The sequence below is a fragment of the Varroa destructor genome, unplaced genomic scaffold (assembly GCF_002443255.2).
Source record: "Varroa destructor unplaced genomic scaffold, Vdes_3.0 BEIS01000005.1, whole genome shotgun sequence".
Taxonomy (NCBI): domain Eukaryota; kingdom Metazoa; phylum Arthropoda; class Arachnida; order Mesostigmata; family Varroidae; genus Varroa; species Varroa destructor.
The window spans coordinates 6,801,799-6,817,667 of NW_019211458.1; the positions used below are offsets into that span (position 1 = coordinate 6,801,799).

Sequence of the window (15,869 nt, forward strand, 5' to 3'; positions counted from 1 at the left end):
ACTGAACGGCGCATCGCAGTAGCCACAAGAACATTAAATACAGTAGTTTTTTCTTAGTTGAATAAATTGAAGCCACACGACTCGGCTCTAAGGGGTTTTGGTGCAGATGCCCGTAAAGCTACTTGTATGAAGTTCATAGTTCCTTCAGTTAATCAAATAGTAGCAGGTCAGTAGTGCGGCTTGAATCAGTTTCTAGTCTGAACAAGCTTGTGAGCGACTCCTACATCAGATAACGCTGTTGTTGTCTGCTAGAGACAAAGAATACTGAATTAACTTTACGACTGTTACAACCCGAATGTAACTGTGGAGCGCTTCTCAATTAATCTGGCTACTCAAGTAAGTATAACCCAGTTATATAAATACAAACAAGTGAGTTCGTTGTGAATTGACAACTAGGACATTTCAATTTAATTACATTCGAGCTTCTTGATGGCTGAATGTCAAATTGAGATGTACCTGCAGAGTACACAACGGTTTCAAATATAAAAAGCAAAATCTATTTCTTTCGATTTCCTGCATTGTAAGTCAATAGACCGAGTTATCTCAATGGTAAACTGTTTCACGCCAATAGTGTCATAGTTTTAGGTGGCCTTCAAGTCTCGTGACCACCTATGTCCGACCGGCTTGTTTGGACTCACTGTACATAGTGGAAATTTGTCACCACACTAAGGCGATGTCCTCTTATTCTGTGTCTCGCTTAGCGATCGCCAGCAGTTTCAACGTCCCTCGTTATCGGCCAAACTCAAACCGTGCCATGGCTCTTCGATACACGCTTATGGACTTTCCTTGCTTGGTCGCCATGGACGTACCTAAAGACGCGGTGAAGTTTCAGAATAAGTTATTTATCATATTGGAGGTATTATATTGTAGCTCACATACCCGTGGCAATAGACTTCAGGGCCTAAATGGCACCTGCGCGAAGTTCGAGCGCCAAACTCCGTCATGACGTCCAGATGTAAACAAACTTTTGAAACATGCTTGCGAAGTTCTCTCAGTAGTCACGTAATGAACGCCGAGACGGATGCGTAACTTCTTGCCGAAACTTTTCAGTGGTTTGCGCAGCCCCTTGTTTTCTTCAGGAAACATAGACCCTTGTTTCAATGTGCTCGCTACTGTACCCAGGCTAGGGACTATATCGCAGGAGAGGTCCTGGCTAAGGCATAAGCCAGGTTGCATCTTTGGGCTCCGTTTTCGAGGCTATCTGGTAAAACACATACGTGTCACAGAGCAGAGGTACTTTAAACAACTGCAAGGCTGTCTGTTGCCGATACAGATCCTCAGCTATCAAATGGCTATCGCATTGCGACAGCTTGCCCAAGTGAGTTATTACTAGAATGTATTCTCGTCACGGAATACGGTAGCACACCTTTTTCGCCACAGCGTAAGCGAAGGGAACCTCAAGGAAACGTCATATCCTTCTATATATGACTTCACAGTATGGAAACACATGCAAGGCGTTGGGAACCTACGCAATACCAAAGCGGCCAATCCAGATAAGGTTTGCAGCGAGCATTGCGCCTTTGTTTTGGAACTGTACCAGACGGCACTGTTTAATGAATGTTTACCTGCTGATACAATCTTAACCTAGTGAGAAGATTCCGCTTTAAAATACAAGAGATCTATTTAGATGTACTAGTGGTCTCTAAAGGAAAAGAGGATGCAACCATGTTTGCATCATGACGGAAAATTATCGAGAAAAACTTCTCTCCAGCTTGCTGACAAAGAGGGTAAACAGGTACACGCCATCCCAACGGAGCAGTAATACGGGAAGAACGTTCTACAGAAACGGCACGCATGGTCCTGATGGCCGACGTCCGAAGAACACTGGCCAAGTCGAAAGGTTCATTGTGTCTGGTGTTCATCGATTTCAGGGCAACCTTTGGCTCGGCGCCCAGGGATAAAATCACGTTCACGATGCCGAGGTGAGTATCCTTATAAAATTGCTTAACCTTTCCCTACGATTCCTTTAAAGAACAGAATAATCATCTATAATGGAGTGGCTGAACTTGCGCCTCCCCACAGATTATTGGACTGGCACAGAAGGACAAGCTAAGCCTATTTCGTTCTCCATTTTGCTGAAGAGACCTCCTCGAACAACAAAGCTAGTCGGAGTCATCCTGTATACAGATGACAGTAACAGCCGGGTCGAACAGGTTCCCAGAGAAGAAGAAGTTCTAGGCTGGTCCTCTGCGGCAATCGCACAGTTCGGACCGGTGATAGAATGATGAAGCTTAAGAGGAGAGGCAGGGCAGCGGCCAGTGACACCTTGTGCTTGGCCAGATCGTTTTCCGCTTATGTTTATTGATTTCCTTACCTTAAGCTTGTCGATCTTCGTTGACAGCAAGAGTTTTACCCTGCGCGCTTCCAGGAAACGCAGAAAAACGGTTTCGGCAATATGGGCCATCAAATCGCTTCATCGTTTGCCTTTTGAAATTGCTCTCAGTTAGCTCAGCCTCGCAGCAACTCCAGTTGCAACGTATGGGATACGCGTAGGCACAGAAAATCTCAGCGCGAAGAATCGCCCGAACAATTAAATCGCATCAAGGCCTATCTTCTAATTAAAGCACGGAGACTACCCATAACATTTTGATATGTAGTGATATCTCTCGAACATGGTTGATCAGCTGGTTGTCGTCGTTCTTGCGGTTCCTTCTTTTATTCAGCGCACAGAACTCAAATCGCAAAAGAAAGACAAAGAAGGTGGCGAAAATTGCTGAACGTTTATATCGCTAGTGTATGTATGTATGACAAAGGTAAATGATTGTGCCACAGCAACCGATCTAGTCATCCAGCTATTTAAGTCAACAATACCTTAGGCAAATTAGTGAAAGAAGTGGCTGTACACCCTAACGCAAAAAATTGTCAATAATGGAAACCTAAGTGCTCTATGGGTTGCCGAATAGTAACCGTGGCAGAAAGAGGACTATGGCGGGTAGTTGACTTGTACTCAAACTTACGTTCTAAGGGCTCTAATTTAAACTTTCAAAAATCGTCAAGGTATGCTTTTACGCTCACACAACAGCTGACGTTAGCTGATTCCTTCGGTTTTACACTTGTACTTAGAATAAGATACAAGTCAAGTAACCGTGACAGTTTGTTCCTGTGAAAAGATCTTTCGTCATGCTCCTCACACGTTTACAGAATTCTTTGCTTACGATCGCAGCAGACCTATTTGCCCGCTAGTTTATAAGACGCTGCGTTTCCTCCGATTGCTGACTGACCAATGTAGTAATCTAATTGCCCTACATTTGTCAGGGCATTTTACATTCATCGTATAATCTACTTCTCAAAGCTACTATCAATTTTTGTTTGCCTTTTCCTTGACTATATACTTCGTGTCCTATAGTGGGCAGCCGAACGCTTAAGAAGGACTGATTTTGACTATTTCTTCAATTTCGTAGTTCATCTAATTTTTTTTTTTTCGATTTTTTGCAGACTTGTAAAGGCTGCTAATTGAGAAAATAGATTTTTCATGTTTATCATTCAGTAAATTTTGCAGCCGCACTATAGTCGAATAGTTTTGGCAGCCGCTATAAGTACATAGATCCCAATAGTATATTTTGACAACTATTGGGCTGTTAGCAGCGTATATTTTAAGATCGCCACTGGCCAGCATCGTGCCGTGTGTGAGATATGGTATGAGTAGACCATTGGAATAAAACATTTTCTTCTAATAAGTGCACGCAATGGGCTCAGTAACTTCATATCAGACAAACTAGGAAAAACGCTAGCTGAATTATTTATCTACTACTTCGAACTCACGTTAAGCGATGCGTCCGTCGCGTTCGCGTTACGCCAATCCATAGCGGCGGCAGAGGCGGTAGTAGGCGCGACCTAGTCAGATGCCAACAGGTCGTTCCCGGGTACCGAATCTCACGATTTTCACTCCAAACAATTGCACTAATCTTCCCTTAACTGCAATTTATGATCTGATACTCATGCGTGAACTACAAAATTAACTGAGTACGCCTTCACGATGTAGCCGTGCTATTACGTCAGCTTTCACGGTACGGGGACGGAAGAGACAGAGAAGGGACTTCTACAACAACAGAATCTCGCCTGCTCCACAACTCAAGTATCGTAATTCGGAGCCGTAGGTGTCATATAGTCAATCACTGATCGAAATACAAATTATCTAAATTGTCATCCACTTGTTTTTGTTGGAATGTCGTTAGACTCCATTTACTCTGAATTTAATGTCACAGTAACGTCACCATACATGAGTCTTCCAAATCATTTGAGTTTCATGTTCAGTACTACCGATAGGCGTCGTTTCATGTGGCAGACCCCTGCCAGCACGAAACGAAGTATGTCCACGCCTGACTTTAAAGTTAGACTACCTCACATGTCCCTAAAAGAGCAACTACTATATTATCACTAGAGCCTCCTTTATCAAAGACAACAAATTTTTTGTTATGCGGGCACAGCAAATTAAACCTGCTTTAGTTCCGCTACTGGCAACAACGGCGGCAACAACAACAGCGATACGTATTAGATAGAGATGACGTAACAAGTGTTAGAAATAGACGACTCGCATGTATTCGACATCTTTCTGCTCGAGCTAAGTCGATAGATGGGGTGGAGAGTGCCAGGGACCCCAGTGGAGAGTTATTTAGCAAAAGGCCGAATGTATTATTTCGGAGCGCGTCGTGAGTGCTCTCTCTCTCCTCTGTCGCGACCCTTTCCTTCTGACATCACTTGCCTGTGAGGGAAGGTAAGCGACTGACCATTTTCACAAAGGACAGATCGCGCCCTTCAGGCTGGAAATTGTTGCCGTCTTTCTTTATTTATAATGATGGGAAAAATAGCCTTCTTCCACATTCCGAAACGAAATTAAGTAGAGTACGTATTTGCCTGTCTTATCTCTACCGTCTTCGTTCGTTGTGAATGTGCTAGGTCATAGCAGACCGTACGTTTCAAGCATGAAGATGGTAAACGAAATTACTCTATCTGTTTCGAAAGGCAATATTAGGGAAGTTCCCTTTGTGCTGCATCGTCGTTCATCAACAACGGTATCTCTCTCAACTAATTAGTTATATACTTAATATTTTTATACTATGTAAAAAAAATGTTTCCGAAGGAAACTTGCGAAGAAAGAAATTTTCCAGATATACAATTAGGTAGTTGGTCGCTGATCTTTAATGAATTACTTAGGGGTGTTATAAAAAGGTAACTATCGTACAGGGAAATTATACGTAAAAGTAATTTTCATCACGTACATCCATATTTTGTTATTTGTATACACTTTTATGTATTTAATGTTGCGTTTTCGTGACGATACTTTTTTGTTTGGTGGTAGATGTTTATTGTCATTGAAATGGTGCTAAATCTAGACAAATGTTTAACTTCAGTGTACAATTGCATCGCAAATAAACCGTTTATACTTATATAACCGTTATATACTTGGGTGCTCAATAATGAAAATAACAACGAAGGTCGACGCCTTTCAAGTAACGTTAACCTTACTTCTAAGTATTTAGGCAGCCCATCTCTATTTGTACCTAGTAAACCGATTTGACCCAGCGGTGACCTGCTCGACTTGATCTAGCCGGTGAGTGCTTACATAAATCATGAACATTTTTTGGGGCGATTCAGAGTTCTATATTTTAGTTTAATTAATTTAATTTACTCTCAATTAATATTTCTGTTTAATTAATTTATAATTATTTCTGTTTTTAATAAAAGCGGTCTAACATCGTTCTCCAGGGCTGATTGAGTTCTTTAACTAGCTACTCATTATGGTATGAATACTTTTTCGGTACCTTTTTCGGTATGAAACGTGAGCTATCCAACTAATATTTCGTACTATAAACTATAAAGGCTTTGTGTCTTCAATCAAATTATTATAAGTTTCTGCTTCTCGGATAGTAACTTCTAGATATTAGGGTGCCTATTATTAATTGATTGTTTAAGCAAGACAGGAACGTTCCCTCCAGCCGCAATAATTTCATTAGATTCAATAAATATATATGTATAGATGTGAAAATGTTTCAAACACAGTTACTTCGCGTATCAATCTATCTGGCGATTTGAAGTCTCGAAGTTTTGCAGATCCACTGAGAACTTATTCAATTTATTAGTTGTAAGGAGTGCCGTTAACGAATCGTGTTCAACACCAGAAATTATTAGACATAATTCATTGTACAGTTGAAGTACCTTGTCCTTTTCGTTCTGTAAAGCTAAATGTTGAAGAAGCCAATCATGCACCCTGAGGAGCAATTAACTCGATTTGTTTAGAGCGCCTGCAGGTATACGTTGATATCGCTCGGTGCTCAAAAAAAACAAGTAACATAAAAACTGTATTTGTAAAGGGATTCCTCGATTAGAAACGATTAGCTTTGATCTGTCCATTGAGCTTAAATCTAAGTCTGGCCATGGATCGTTGAACCTGGAAAAGCGCGACAACCATGTTCGCCATTCGGTCTATGAGCACAATGAACCGACGGAAAATCACGCTCATGAGAGTCGCAGTCCTTATATGTTACACATACAGATGAAGAGCATATAAGAATACCTTTAGTTTCATATTTGGGGCGTGATTTTTGTAAAACAGAAAATTACTAAGAAAATAAATATACAGTTCAATGTGAACAGCTGATGACACACCGCCTTCCTCACTATTACAGCCAAGATAAAAGGATCAACGATCTAACAAAGGTACGGTATGTGTTATAAATAGGCCAGACGATCACAAAAGCCATATGTTAGGCCTTTTTTCGAAAGCTAGGGGCCCCAAAATGGCTGCATCGGAAAGTACCAATGCTTCGTGTAGAAAGTCTCGTTCATCCATGTAGCATACGATATTTTTACAAATCATACTTTTGAACAGGCGCCTGATTCAGATACGATCATCATTATAAACCTGGTACCCTTGTATGCGGCACGAGCGACATGTATGTAAGCGTCGTTCCGTGTTAGGCTTGCTCAATAATTAGGTTGAGCTATTGGCTATGTTACGAAAATCAAATGAAAAGATCTGCGTCCACTACGTTAAGCATAAAAATAAGATGTCGTTTGGCATTTCTGTGCTTCGCGGTCTTTTTCAGATTAAAAACTATTAACTAAGCTTTTTTTTTGTAGAAAAACACTGTCCTATTTATCTTGCTAGCATCCATTAGCGAATGCACGAATGTCTACCCAACAAGCGAGTGGCAACACAGATCTCTTTTATCATGTTTGTATTACTGATATCGAACGGCTAAAAATGACTCAGAACTTATAGATACGTCTAGTATGAGATTTCAGTGACGGAAACCCCTGAAAATCCTTTCTAGCCAAACGATACGAACACGGTGCCTACCTAATATAAATGTAACACACCCACGATGTTTCGATATGTACATATTTTATCGTAACTTCATATCGCACGTGTGCACCTCGTTGTATTGCTATATTCATTTGGTACTTTTAGATAATTTAGACTTGTTGTATATATGTCTATATAAATGTATTTGGTGGTATGTCATAAAATTCGACTTTTGGCGTTCATTCATGTTATAAAATAATACATGGCTTCCCTGAAACAAGATGGATAATTAAAAATATCCGCGTTTCACATTAATTCCTTGATAATAATGATGTGATGTTTATGAGCAATTTTGAGGAACGAGATCTGTTCCAGATTGAAGTAGCGGGCTAACTATTAGGTGTTATGCTTCGGAGGTAACGGTGACAATTTCATTGCGATGGGGTGCAGGATTATATCTTTGCATGGCTACGGGTTAATTTAGGTACAATAGAAGACTGTCTGACTTGTGGCGACTAAAGCGTTGCAGTAACGGAATTACCCCAAAAAATGTGATCGAATGGCTAAGGTTAAGTAATATCGTAGCGCAACAAAGTCACGGAATAACTCGAACCCATTGAATAACGGGTTCGCTAAAAGCTGTAAGTCAGTATATATGTGCCTAGCGTTTCGACAAAAGTTCAAGTGATTTTTGCTATTTTCTCTGTAAGCTTGACGAGAAAACAGTCATAAAATTACTCAGGACAATAACCGCAAAGTTGAAGCGGTTAGGAGTTTTTTTTTTTTAATTTTTTTTCAGAAAGCGAACATGTGGCGTACTTTCCTTTTACCCAACCAGTATTCGCGTCAAAAACGATAGAATCTGCCATTTTTTTTAAATTTTATAGAAATTTACATTTTCCGTCTCTCACACAGTTTCTTAACCCTCAGCGTCAGCCTTGACTTGATGCAGACAAGGCTGCTCCGCTCCTGGGCCCCAGTTAAACCCTAGTCATCTCTGGCTGGACTGGCCGGTTATTCCAGTTTGGTGTTGAGGTTGACGCACTTTTTCTTTCCCAATAGATATCATGGCTTATGTAACATAGCTCAGGGCTATGCTTTCATTCTCTTACGAAACCTCTCCTAATGGCGGCAATAATCATCAACGCTAGGTCAACTGCATTTTTTGGTATGAGTAATTTGAACAGTCCGTCATAAGTAGGATTTTACGAGACTGATTCTAACGTAGAGCTTCACGGCATTCTTGCCGAATGTCGAATATTTCGGTTACTTATAGTTCGCCGAAGATGCGGAGTAATTCTTCTTCTTACTTAAAGAGTATCCGGGTTCACTTAGTACTAGCTGATTCAGCTGAGAGTTCCTTACATGCAGAAGGATAGCCACCTTTTCCCGTTTTGCTCTCTTTACGCGTGCTCGACGTGATCGTTTAAGTTTAGAACTAGTTGTCTGCGCTCCCTTTTCGTACATTTTGCTTGTCAACTTATAGATAATGAAAGCTTCGAATGCCTTATTCATTGATCTGAGAAGGTACAGATACCTGCCAGGCTTTACTATGAGCCTCGTTTTACTCGTGTTGTCAGATGTTTCCTAGTGATTTGCCAGTAAACGCTTTACAACCTCCGATGATATTTTCTCCCACCCTGCCGCCTGCCCTACCAGTATTCTTCAACTCAGCATCACGATTTCCTTTAGCTTTGTCCTAAATTTCACTCACTGACAGCTCTGATTTCTCGGAAACATTTTTTCTGCTGTCTCCGTAATCTGTTAATTTGGGCGGCCCTCCGCCTAGGCCTCTTCCACTTACTATTTTGTAGCTTTCCTCAATACATTTCAATCCATTTCTTCTGATTGTTCCGCTTTAGCTCTTTGCGAAGGTTGACCCTGGCTTCTTGAACTTCACTGAGGTGCTCTACTGAAACCTCCCTTCAGCTAGCGTACATATTCTTCTGCCAGCTCGTTCGTACAAAACGTACGGTCTATATAGGTCTTCTGCCAAGAAGATTGTATATCCGTCATCGATGAAAGAAACGTCATCTTTGCTTGACTTAAAGATTAGGTTCATGTCGAGCTTTTGCTTTATTGTACTGTTCTTTGGGAAATTAAATACTTGTCATTGTCGATCGAAGTTGCATTGCACTGAAGCACTTTTACCATTGTTGGCAGTCAAAGCGCATTGGTAATAAAAGCCTGTTTCCATACAACTTACTGGTTTGGTATATTAGGCTACGGCAATCGAAATAACCAAGAGATATTATTTCGAGTTTCACATCTGGTATCACTGTCCGGCATTCTGTTAGAAGTCTGTCCATGCCCGGATTCGAACCCTAACATTAGCAGGAAAAATACGTTTTCCATTAAGCTGTCCGGGGGAGAGCCTTTCCTGTTGGCAGTGTAAGATTTACCAAAGGCAAAGGAAGCATTTGTTATTTGCTGAACAGTTTTGTGCTTTGTACCTTATGTGATAAGCATCTACAGCGGCGTCTGCCGTCAGATATGTCCTCGGGATAGTCGTATGCCTAGTAACTTACCTTCAGACAGGTACCTTGTAAAATGCAACCTATTTATTACCAAAATCTAGAAACGTTTCTACAATGCGGTGCGTTTCGCCCTCGTGCCACAATTTTCTATAATTTGGTAGAACAGTAGCACGTATCGTGTGAATCGAACAACTCTGCAGGGTACAATCTCGCGGAGTCAGACTCGAGTACCTTCAAACCACCTAAAGCAGTTCCACCTAAAGTGGAACGCATGTTGCGCGATTTGCCTTTGAGCAAGCCTTTGAGCTGGATCTGCCGAGCTTCGTCAGAGCGGACTGATAATAACAATAGTGATAGGGATCAAATAGGAGCGCAAAGGTGATTGGTTGCATAGAGAATGGATGAAATTGCAGGACCTCTAACGATATATTTAAGGTTTTTTGGTGTATGATGGAGTATTTTCAGCCGTAGAGTGACTAAAATAGAAGAGAATATGGAAAGTTCTGACAACCTTCCGAAGATATTCTGGAAATCTTTGACATTGTGAGACAGCATTATAACGGTTTTGTAAATATGAATTGACCCCCATATCACTTTCTATCCATGCTGTGCAGTCTTCTCTAATATTTATTTCAAATACAACTATAGCACATGTGTATATGTTCCTGCATGTGTTTGCAGACCTATGCGTCAACAGGCTAAACTTTTTTTTAACCCACTTGTAGTTATTCCTATGTTTGCTCCGTTCGCACTAGCCCGGGCAACAGGACAAAATTTTTTCAACTATAACTAGATGGTTTGTCTGCGGTGCAATGACGACTGAAACAGCGTCAAATTTGTCCCTTATGTACCTTTTCTGCTGAAGTGAGTCCTAATTATTTAACTGAATATTCGACCAGTCGCAGGAAAGCAATTGCGCATCTTTTGGATGACATTATCATTAAACGCTTGCTTCGTATTTTTACTTCCTGGGTTCTCGACCTATAAAGCAAACACTTTTCGTTATCGGTGTACATATATATATATATATATATTCTATAGCTGTTAGCATATCTATTGAATTAAAAGGATGCGATGTCTGCATCACGAGCAACAAACATGCCGAAGTAAAGATTGTCTGTTAAAAAAAATCCTCTAAGAAAATATTTCGAATATAACTAACAGTAGTGATCGCAAAACACTACAACTACCAAATTGAAACTTCGCGTAAAAGTGTGTGATATTTAATGGTATTATCTACCTATTGAGAATACTCAGGGGCGTACATTCCCATCAGTCGTAGAATATGGATGGCTGCACATCAGACTGATTGAAACTGGTGCCTGCGAAAAGATTTTCATTTGCAAGGTAGCATTTGTACGCACATTACGCTGTTTTAAGCACACAGAGCGTTCCGTTGCTTCCTCCTTCTATCTGGAGCAGTAGTACTAGTAGTAGTAACGTATTTATCTATTCAACTTGAGCACACTTAAGTGCGATGGCCCAGTATCAAAACCGATCGCAGGCCCACATTGTCTCGTGCTAAAAATTGGCTCATTTGGCTGGATGGCTTAAATTTATTTATTAACTCTATAATATGGAAACACAAAATACACATGTTTACAGAGTTTTATTGGCAACTTTAACTACGTTGCATTTTGCAATATAATTTATGGCATACGTATTCATTAGGAGAGTCTGTAATCTAGCATCCGTAACATGCACCGACCAGTTTACTCAAGTCTCAGCCGCACTTTGTAGTGGATATGAAAGCAACAGTGTTTAATATAGAGGAGCAAAATATTTCTAACATGAGTCGATATACCGAGGCAAAACTCCATCCGAGCCTTGTTTAAGAAGATCACTTTGTCGAAAGGCAAAAAGAAGATACCCATCTGGGAAAAGGTGCGATTCATGCGTGTTTCCTATTAGTGCTCGGGAAGCGCAGAGAAGATAAATAAACACTTGACTGAATTATTAATCTATCTGTCTTCATTGTCTAGCTTAGCCAACTCCACGGTCTTTGCCAACTGAACGAAGAGACGATTCGAGCTAAAGCTAGCATGAGCGGCACAGAAGATGTATACTGCTGGTACAATAAGCCCTTTGTCTAACTTAGTTTTTCATATCTTTTAATAACTATTAACAACACTTGGATATCTACTGAATCAAGCCGCAATATGAAACGGCTCGTTCGATTCATATCTCTTGATTTTCGTATTACAAACAATGCACCAATATAATAGAAGGTGACTGAACGCTCATCAAGACGTTTACTTTTTTGTTGTTTATACTGGTCGTATATTATATGTTTACTGGCGCCACCTCACGGCCAGTTGCAAGATACTCTTTAGAGAATGGATTAGGTGTTTCCATGGCTAGATAGAGCGTGTTTTCCAAGTGAGCTACACCTAAGGTAACCTAGATTCGAAAATGATGAACGTCGCCCGGTGTAAGACAAAAATTTTACCATTGAAGACTGATTTGCACACTGCATTAGCTGCTCTTAAAAACGGTTTGAAACGAAGCGTAGACATACTTCGTTTCATACTAGAAGCGACGCTTAACTCGAAATATTTATGTAGAATTCAGGTTTCGCCCTTTTCACCAGTTTCATCACTCGATTCGTAGTAGTTCCACGAGCTTGACGTCAGAGCAGTACCGTCGTCTGCCAATCAAATCGAACCTCTCTAAGCCTGTCATGTAAAAACGACCCAGAAAAAGAACGACAGCCTCAGCGGCTCACGGAAGTTGTGTGTTCAAATTTGAACTTTTGTACCCAAGCATTTTTGCAGAGCTCTTTCTCGCAGGAAAGTATCTGCACCGTAAGGAGAGAATTACTTTGACTTTAATAATATATATATACATATATGTTATATTGTTAAGTAGATAGATCACGATCCTCAATCCTTGACCCAAAGGCCATCGAAAACTTCAAAAAATATCAGGGTAGTTATCTTTGACTCTTAAAATTTTACATGCTTGCTTCCTTTAGTACCGGCAAAGCTTTGGTGGCTATTTTGCGATTATCTCTCATATAGAAAAGAGAACTGCTGAGCACAAAAGTAAAAGGAAAGTCCGCTTGATTCGTTCTTTCTTTTTTTTTTAAGTGCAATCAAATCCTCTGAGGACACTGAAGCCCCTGTAGTACGTTTATGCTATTAAATCATTCCATAACAAAAAAAAAACCCTTATGGACCAACGCCGGGACAGATATTCATGGATGCACAAATTTGTGTGCTCACGTGTTGGTCGCTATCTCGACAGATGTCAGTGACGCTTACTCTAGGACAACTATTTTCACAAAAAGAAAAGGGAAAACGGGTAAAAGGGAAAAAAGAGAAAGAGAAGGATTGAAGCCGATTGAGGCAAAGCCTTGGCCTAAGTACGAGGTAATCTTGTCTGCCAGTTGGCCCCTTTAGATGATTGGCAAAGGGTAAGCGATACGAAACAGCAGCGAGTGCTTTACTGGCTTGTGTTGAGCAGGTCGTTGTTACGGAACATTATTCTACGCAGATCTACGCTGTTTTTCACTTTCTTCGTGTGACTTGGGATTATGTTGTTGTTGTAGCCCTACCATCAGCGGAGTGTCCTTTGTACGATTACTCTGTATAGGTCAATCGGTACACTTGTAGTATAGGGGCTACTCAGGACTAAGCCGCTGACTGTGCTGGCTTCTGGAAAAGTTTTACCCATTGACTCGCCATCGGCGTAGCAAGTTCCAAAAAGTGAGTATCTTACGAAAGGCTTGAAGATAAAGTCTATTAAAAATGTAATTACTAGCTATGCTATGTATCCGTGCATGTCGACCAAACATGCATTCATTGATAAGTAAAAATCCCAAGGGAGAATACTTGCTGGCCTCTTTTAAGTTAATCTTCAATTATTGATGCCAAGGACAACTTTCAGCTAGAACAATCACTTCATATATCAGTATATTGGTACCAACTATAACACCCAAGGTAAATAACCGTTGTCTCTTGAAGTGCATATTTATCAAGTAAATCCAAAAAAATGTGGTTCTTCTACGCCCACCATTGTTCTCTTCTGGTATCCGTGATTCAATCTCACTAACCACTGGTTAAAGCACATCTTCTTATTGGTGCTGTTTTTAAAAACATTTTTTTTTAATTCCTCTTCATCTTTGGAAAAGTTAAAATCTACGGATGAGTTAAAAACAGTTAGGATTAACCAGAATAACCAGTGACCACCTGCCCGAAGAATTACAACCTTTACTCTATGGAAAAGGCTAGTAGTGAGTGTGTGAGCGCATCGACTTGTCATATTTCGACCTCCTGTAAAACGCTTCACCAGAGAGAAAATATTGTGTTGGAATCTTAAACATTTAAATAGGTCTTTACGAAAATAACTTTACGACCAGTTTACTTAAAAAATTAAAATTGTTGAAACTTTCTTTGAGAGTTTTTTTTGTATCTAAATAGGAACAGGTCAATTAACACATTTTTTTTGCAAGTGCTAGGAGTGTCATTTTCAGCGATCGCGTTTATTCAGCGTAACTCTCAATCAGCGCGATTACAAGTTCAATTTGAGATTTAAATCGCTAACTTCTTCGTAAAATATTCTTTTTTTAATCCGCAGGTAACTTTTTAATAGAAACCATGCTTTGGACAATATTTATGTATACGAACTCGCAAGGGTCGTCCGAATACGCTTTACAAAAAACATTTTAGCATAATTAAAGTATAGCTTGATTGCAGGCTAAAAGTGCAAAGGTTTCAAACGCTCAAAGAATTCGAGATCTACAAAGGGCGCTAAAAATCTTAAACGGACTGGGCTCTGGAGCCTGTCTCGATGAGCCGATTGACAGTTAGTATTCCCCTGTATAAAGCAACTGCTAGTTTTTATAGCAAAGACTTATGTGCACAAAAAATATTTTTGGGCCATTTTGACTAATTTTCGAGCTTCTTGCATCTAACTTCCATAGACTGACTAGCTCCTCATGCAACGCTGACATCACCATTAAAACAAGCTCAACTGACCACTTTTCCGCACTTCTCCTTGTTATATATCTATATATATGAATCATATATATAGATATATATGATTCATATGAGATTTTGTGTTCCCGGAGAAATTCGTTCAAATGCTCAGTATCTGCAATTGAAAACAAACAATATATTAAAGGAAGTTAAAGGGTTAAGTACGAGACACGGTATTCAATTACTACACATCCATCATTTTCTGCTACGTCCACAATATCGACGCTACCACAAATTGAGCTAAGATTTTATATTGGAAACAGCCAATAAGGGCCGGCTAATTTTCGGAATATACTAGTTAAATTTATTAATTCAACGCTAGTTTTTGAATCAACGAAGTATACTTTGACATGTTATATTCGAGTATTACACGAGTATACAGATAACAGGTAAGCTTTTTTTGCAGGTGTACTAATTAGTACAATACCGTTCGCTAGTATCATTGAAAATAGTTCTCCGTTGACATCAACTCATGTGATTATATAATCCGCAAAAGAGTTAGTTGATAACGATGGCATAAAAGTGGTACGGAGGGGTTTAGGTTTTCAGATGCGCCTAATAGAGCATCTGCTGGTGCAGTCGGATATATCGACACATTCGATCTGGAGAGAGAATGCAATATCTCTTAGTTTTAGGCAAACTAGTTGCTTACATAAAAACTAATCCTTTTTCTGTGTCCCTATTGCTTTCTTTGTAACTTGTCGGAGCCGACTACCTGCACCGGTTAATAATAACACGGACATGGTAGGGCTTGATTTCGCATAGATTATGGGAAGTAAGTGTGATCACATGCACTTCGATTGAACGTGACTCCAGATGATCTTAAATATCACTGACCTTCAAACCTCTGATTTGCAAAAATCTTAGTGTTATGCAAAACCCTTTGGGAGGAAGTCTGCTCTAATCGAGCTTATATTTTTCTAAAAATAAAAGCTATATGGAGTGCTCTAAGCATAGCTGACACAAAAAAATATATAGATTCGAAGCTCCTAAAGTTGATTTAAAACTGACTTAGTGTAAGTCTACAAATATATTCTACAATCTGAAACGCTGGCGATCAAAGTACAAATTTAGCTACCTCAGCTTCCATTTCAAGCAATGGTCTAGTAAGTAAGCTATTACAAAATGGAACCGCCATCATATACATTAAAGGAATACCGTGTCTCG

General features: G+C 39.9%; 1 protein-coding gene across 10 annotated transcripts in view; it reads right to left on the reverse strand.

The window, feature by feature from the left end:
* Nucleotides 1-4,608, reverse strand: part of LOC111251572 (secretin receptor-like) — an 82,567-nt gene extending 77,959 nt beyond the window's left edge. For all 10 annotated transcript variants that reach the window (XR_015328447.1, XR_015328445.1, XR_015328446.1 and 7 more), the window contains exon 1: nucleotides 3,763-4,608. Coding sequence is in view for 5 of the 10 variants with exons in the window: in XM_022808247.2 (XP_022663982.1) it covers nucleotides 3,763-3,804 (42 nt within the window). In the remaining 5 variants the exon portion in view is untranslated. The remainder of the gene's footprint in view (nucleotides 1-3,762) is intronic.
* Nucleotides 4,609-15,869: the final 11,261 nt, after the last annotated feature.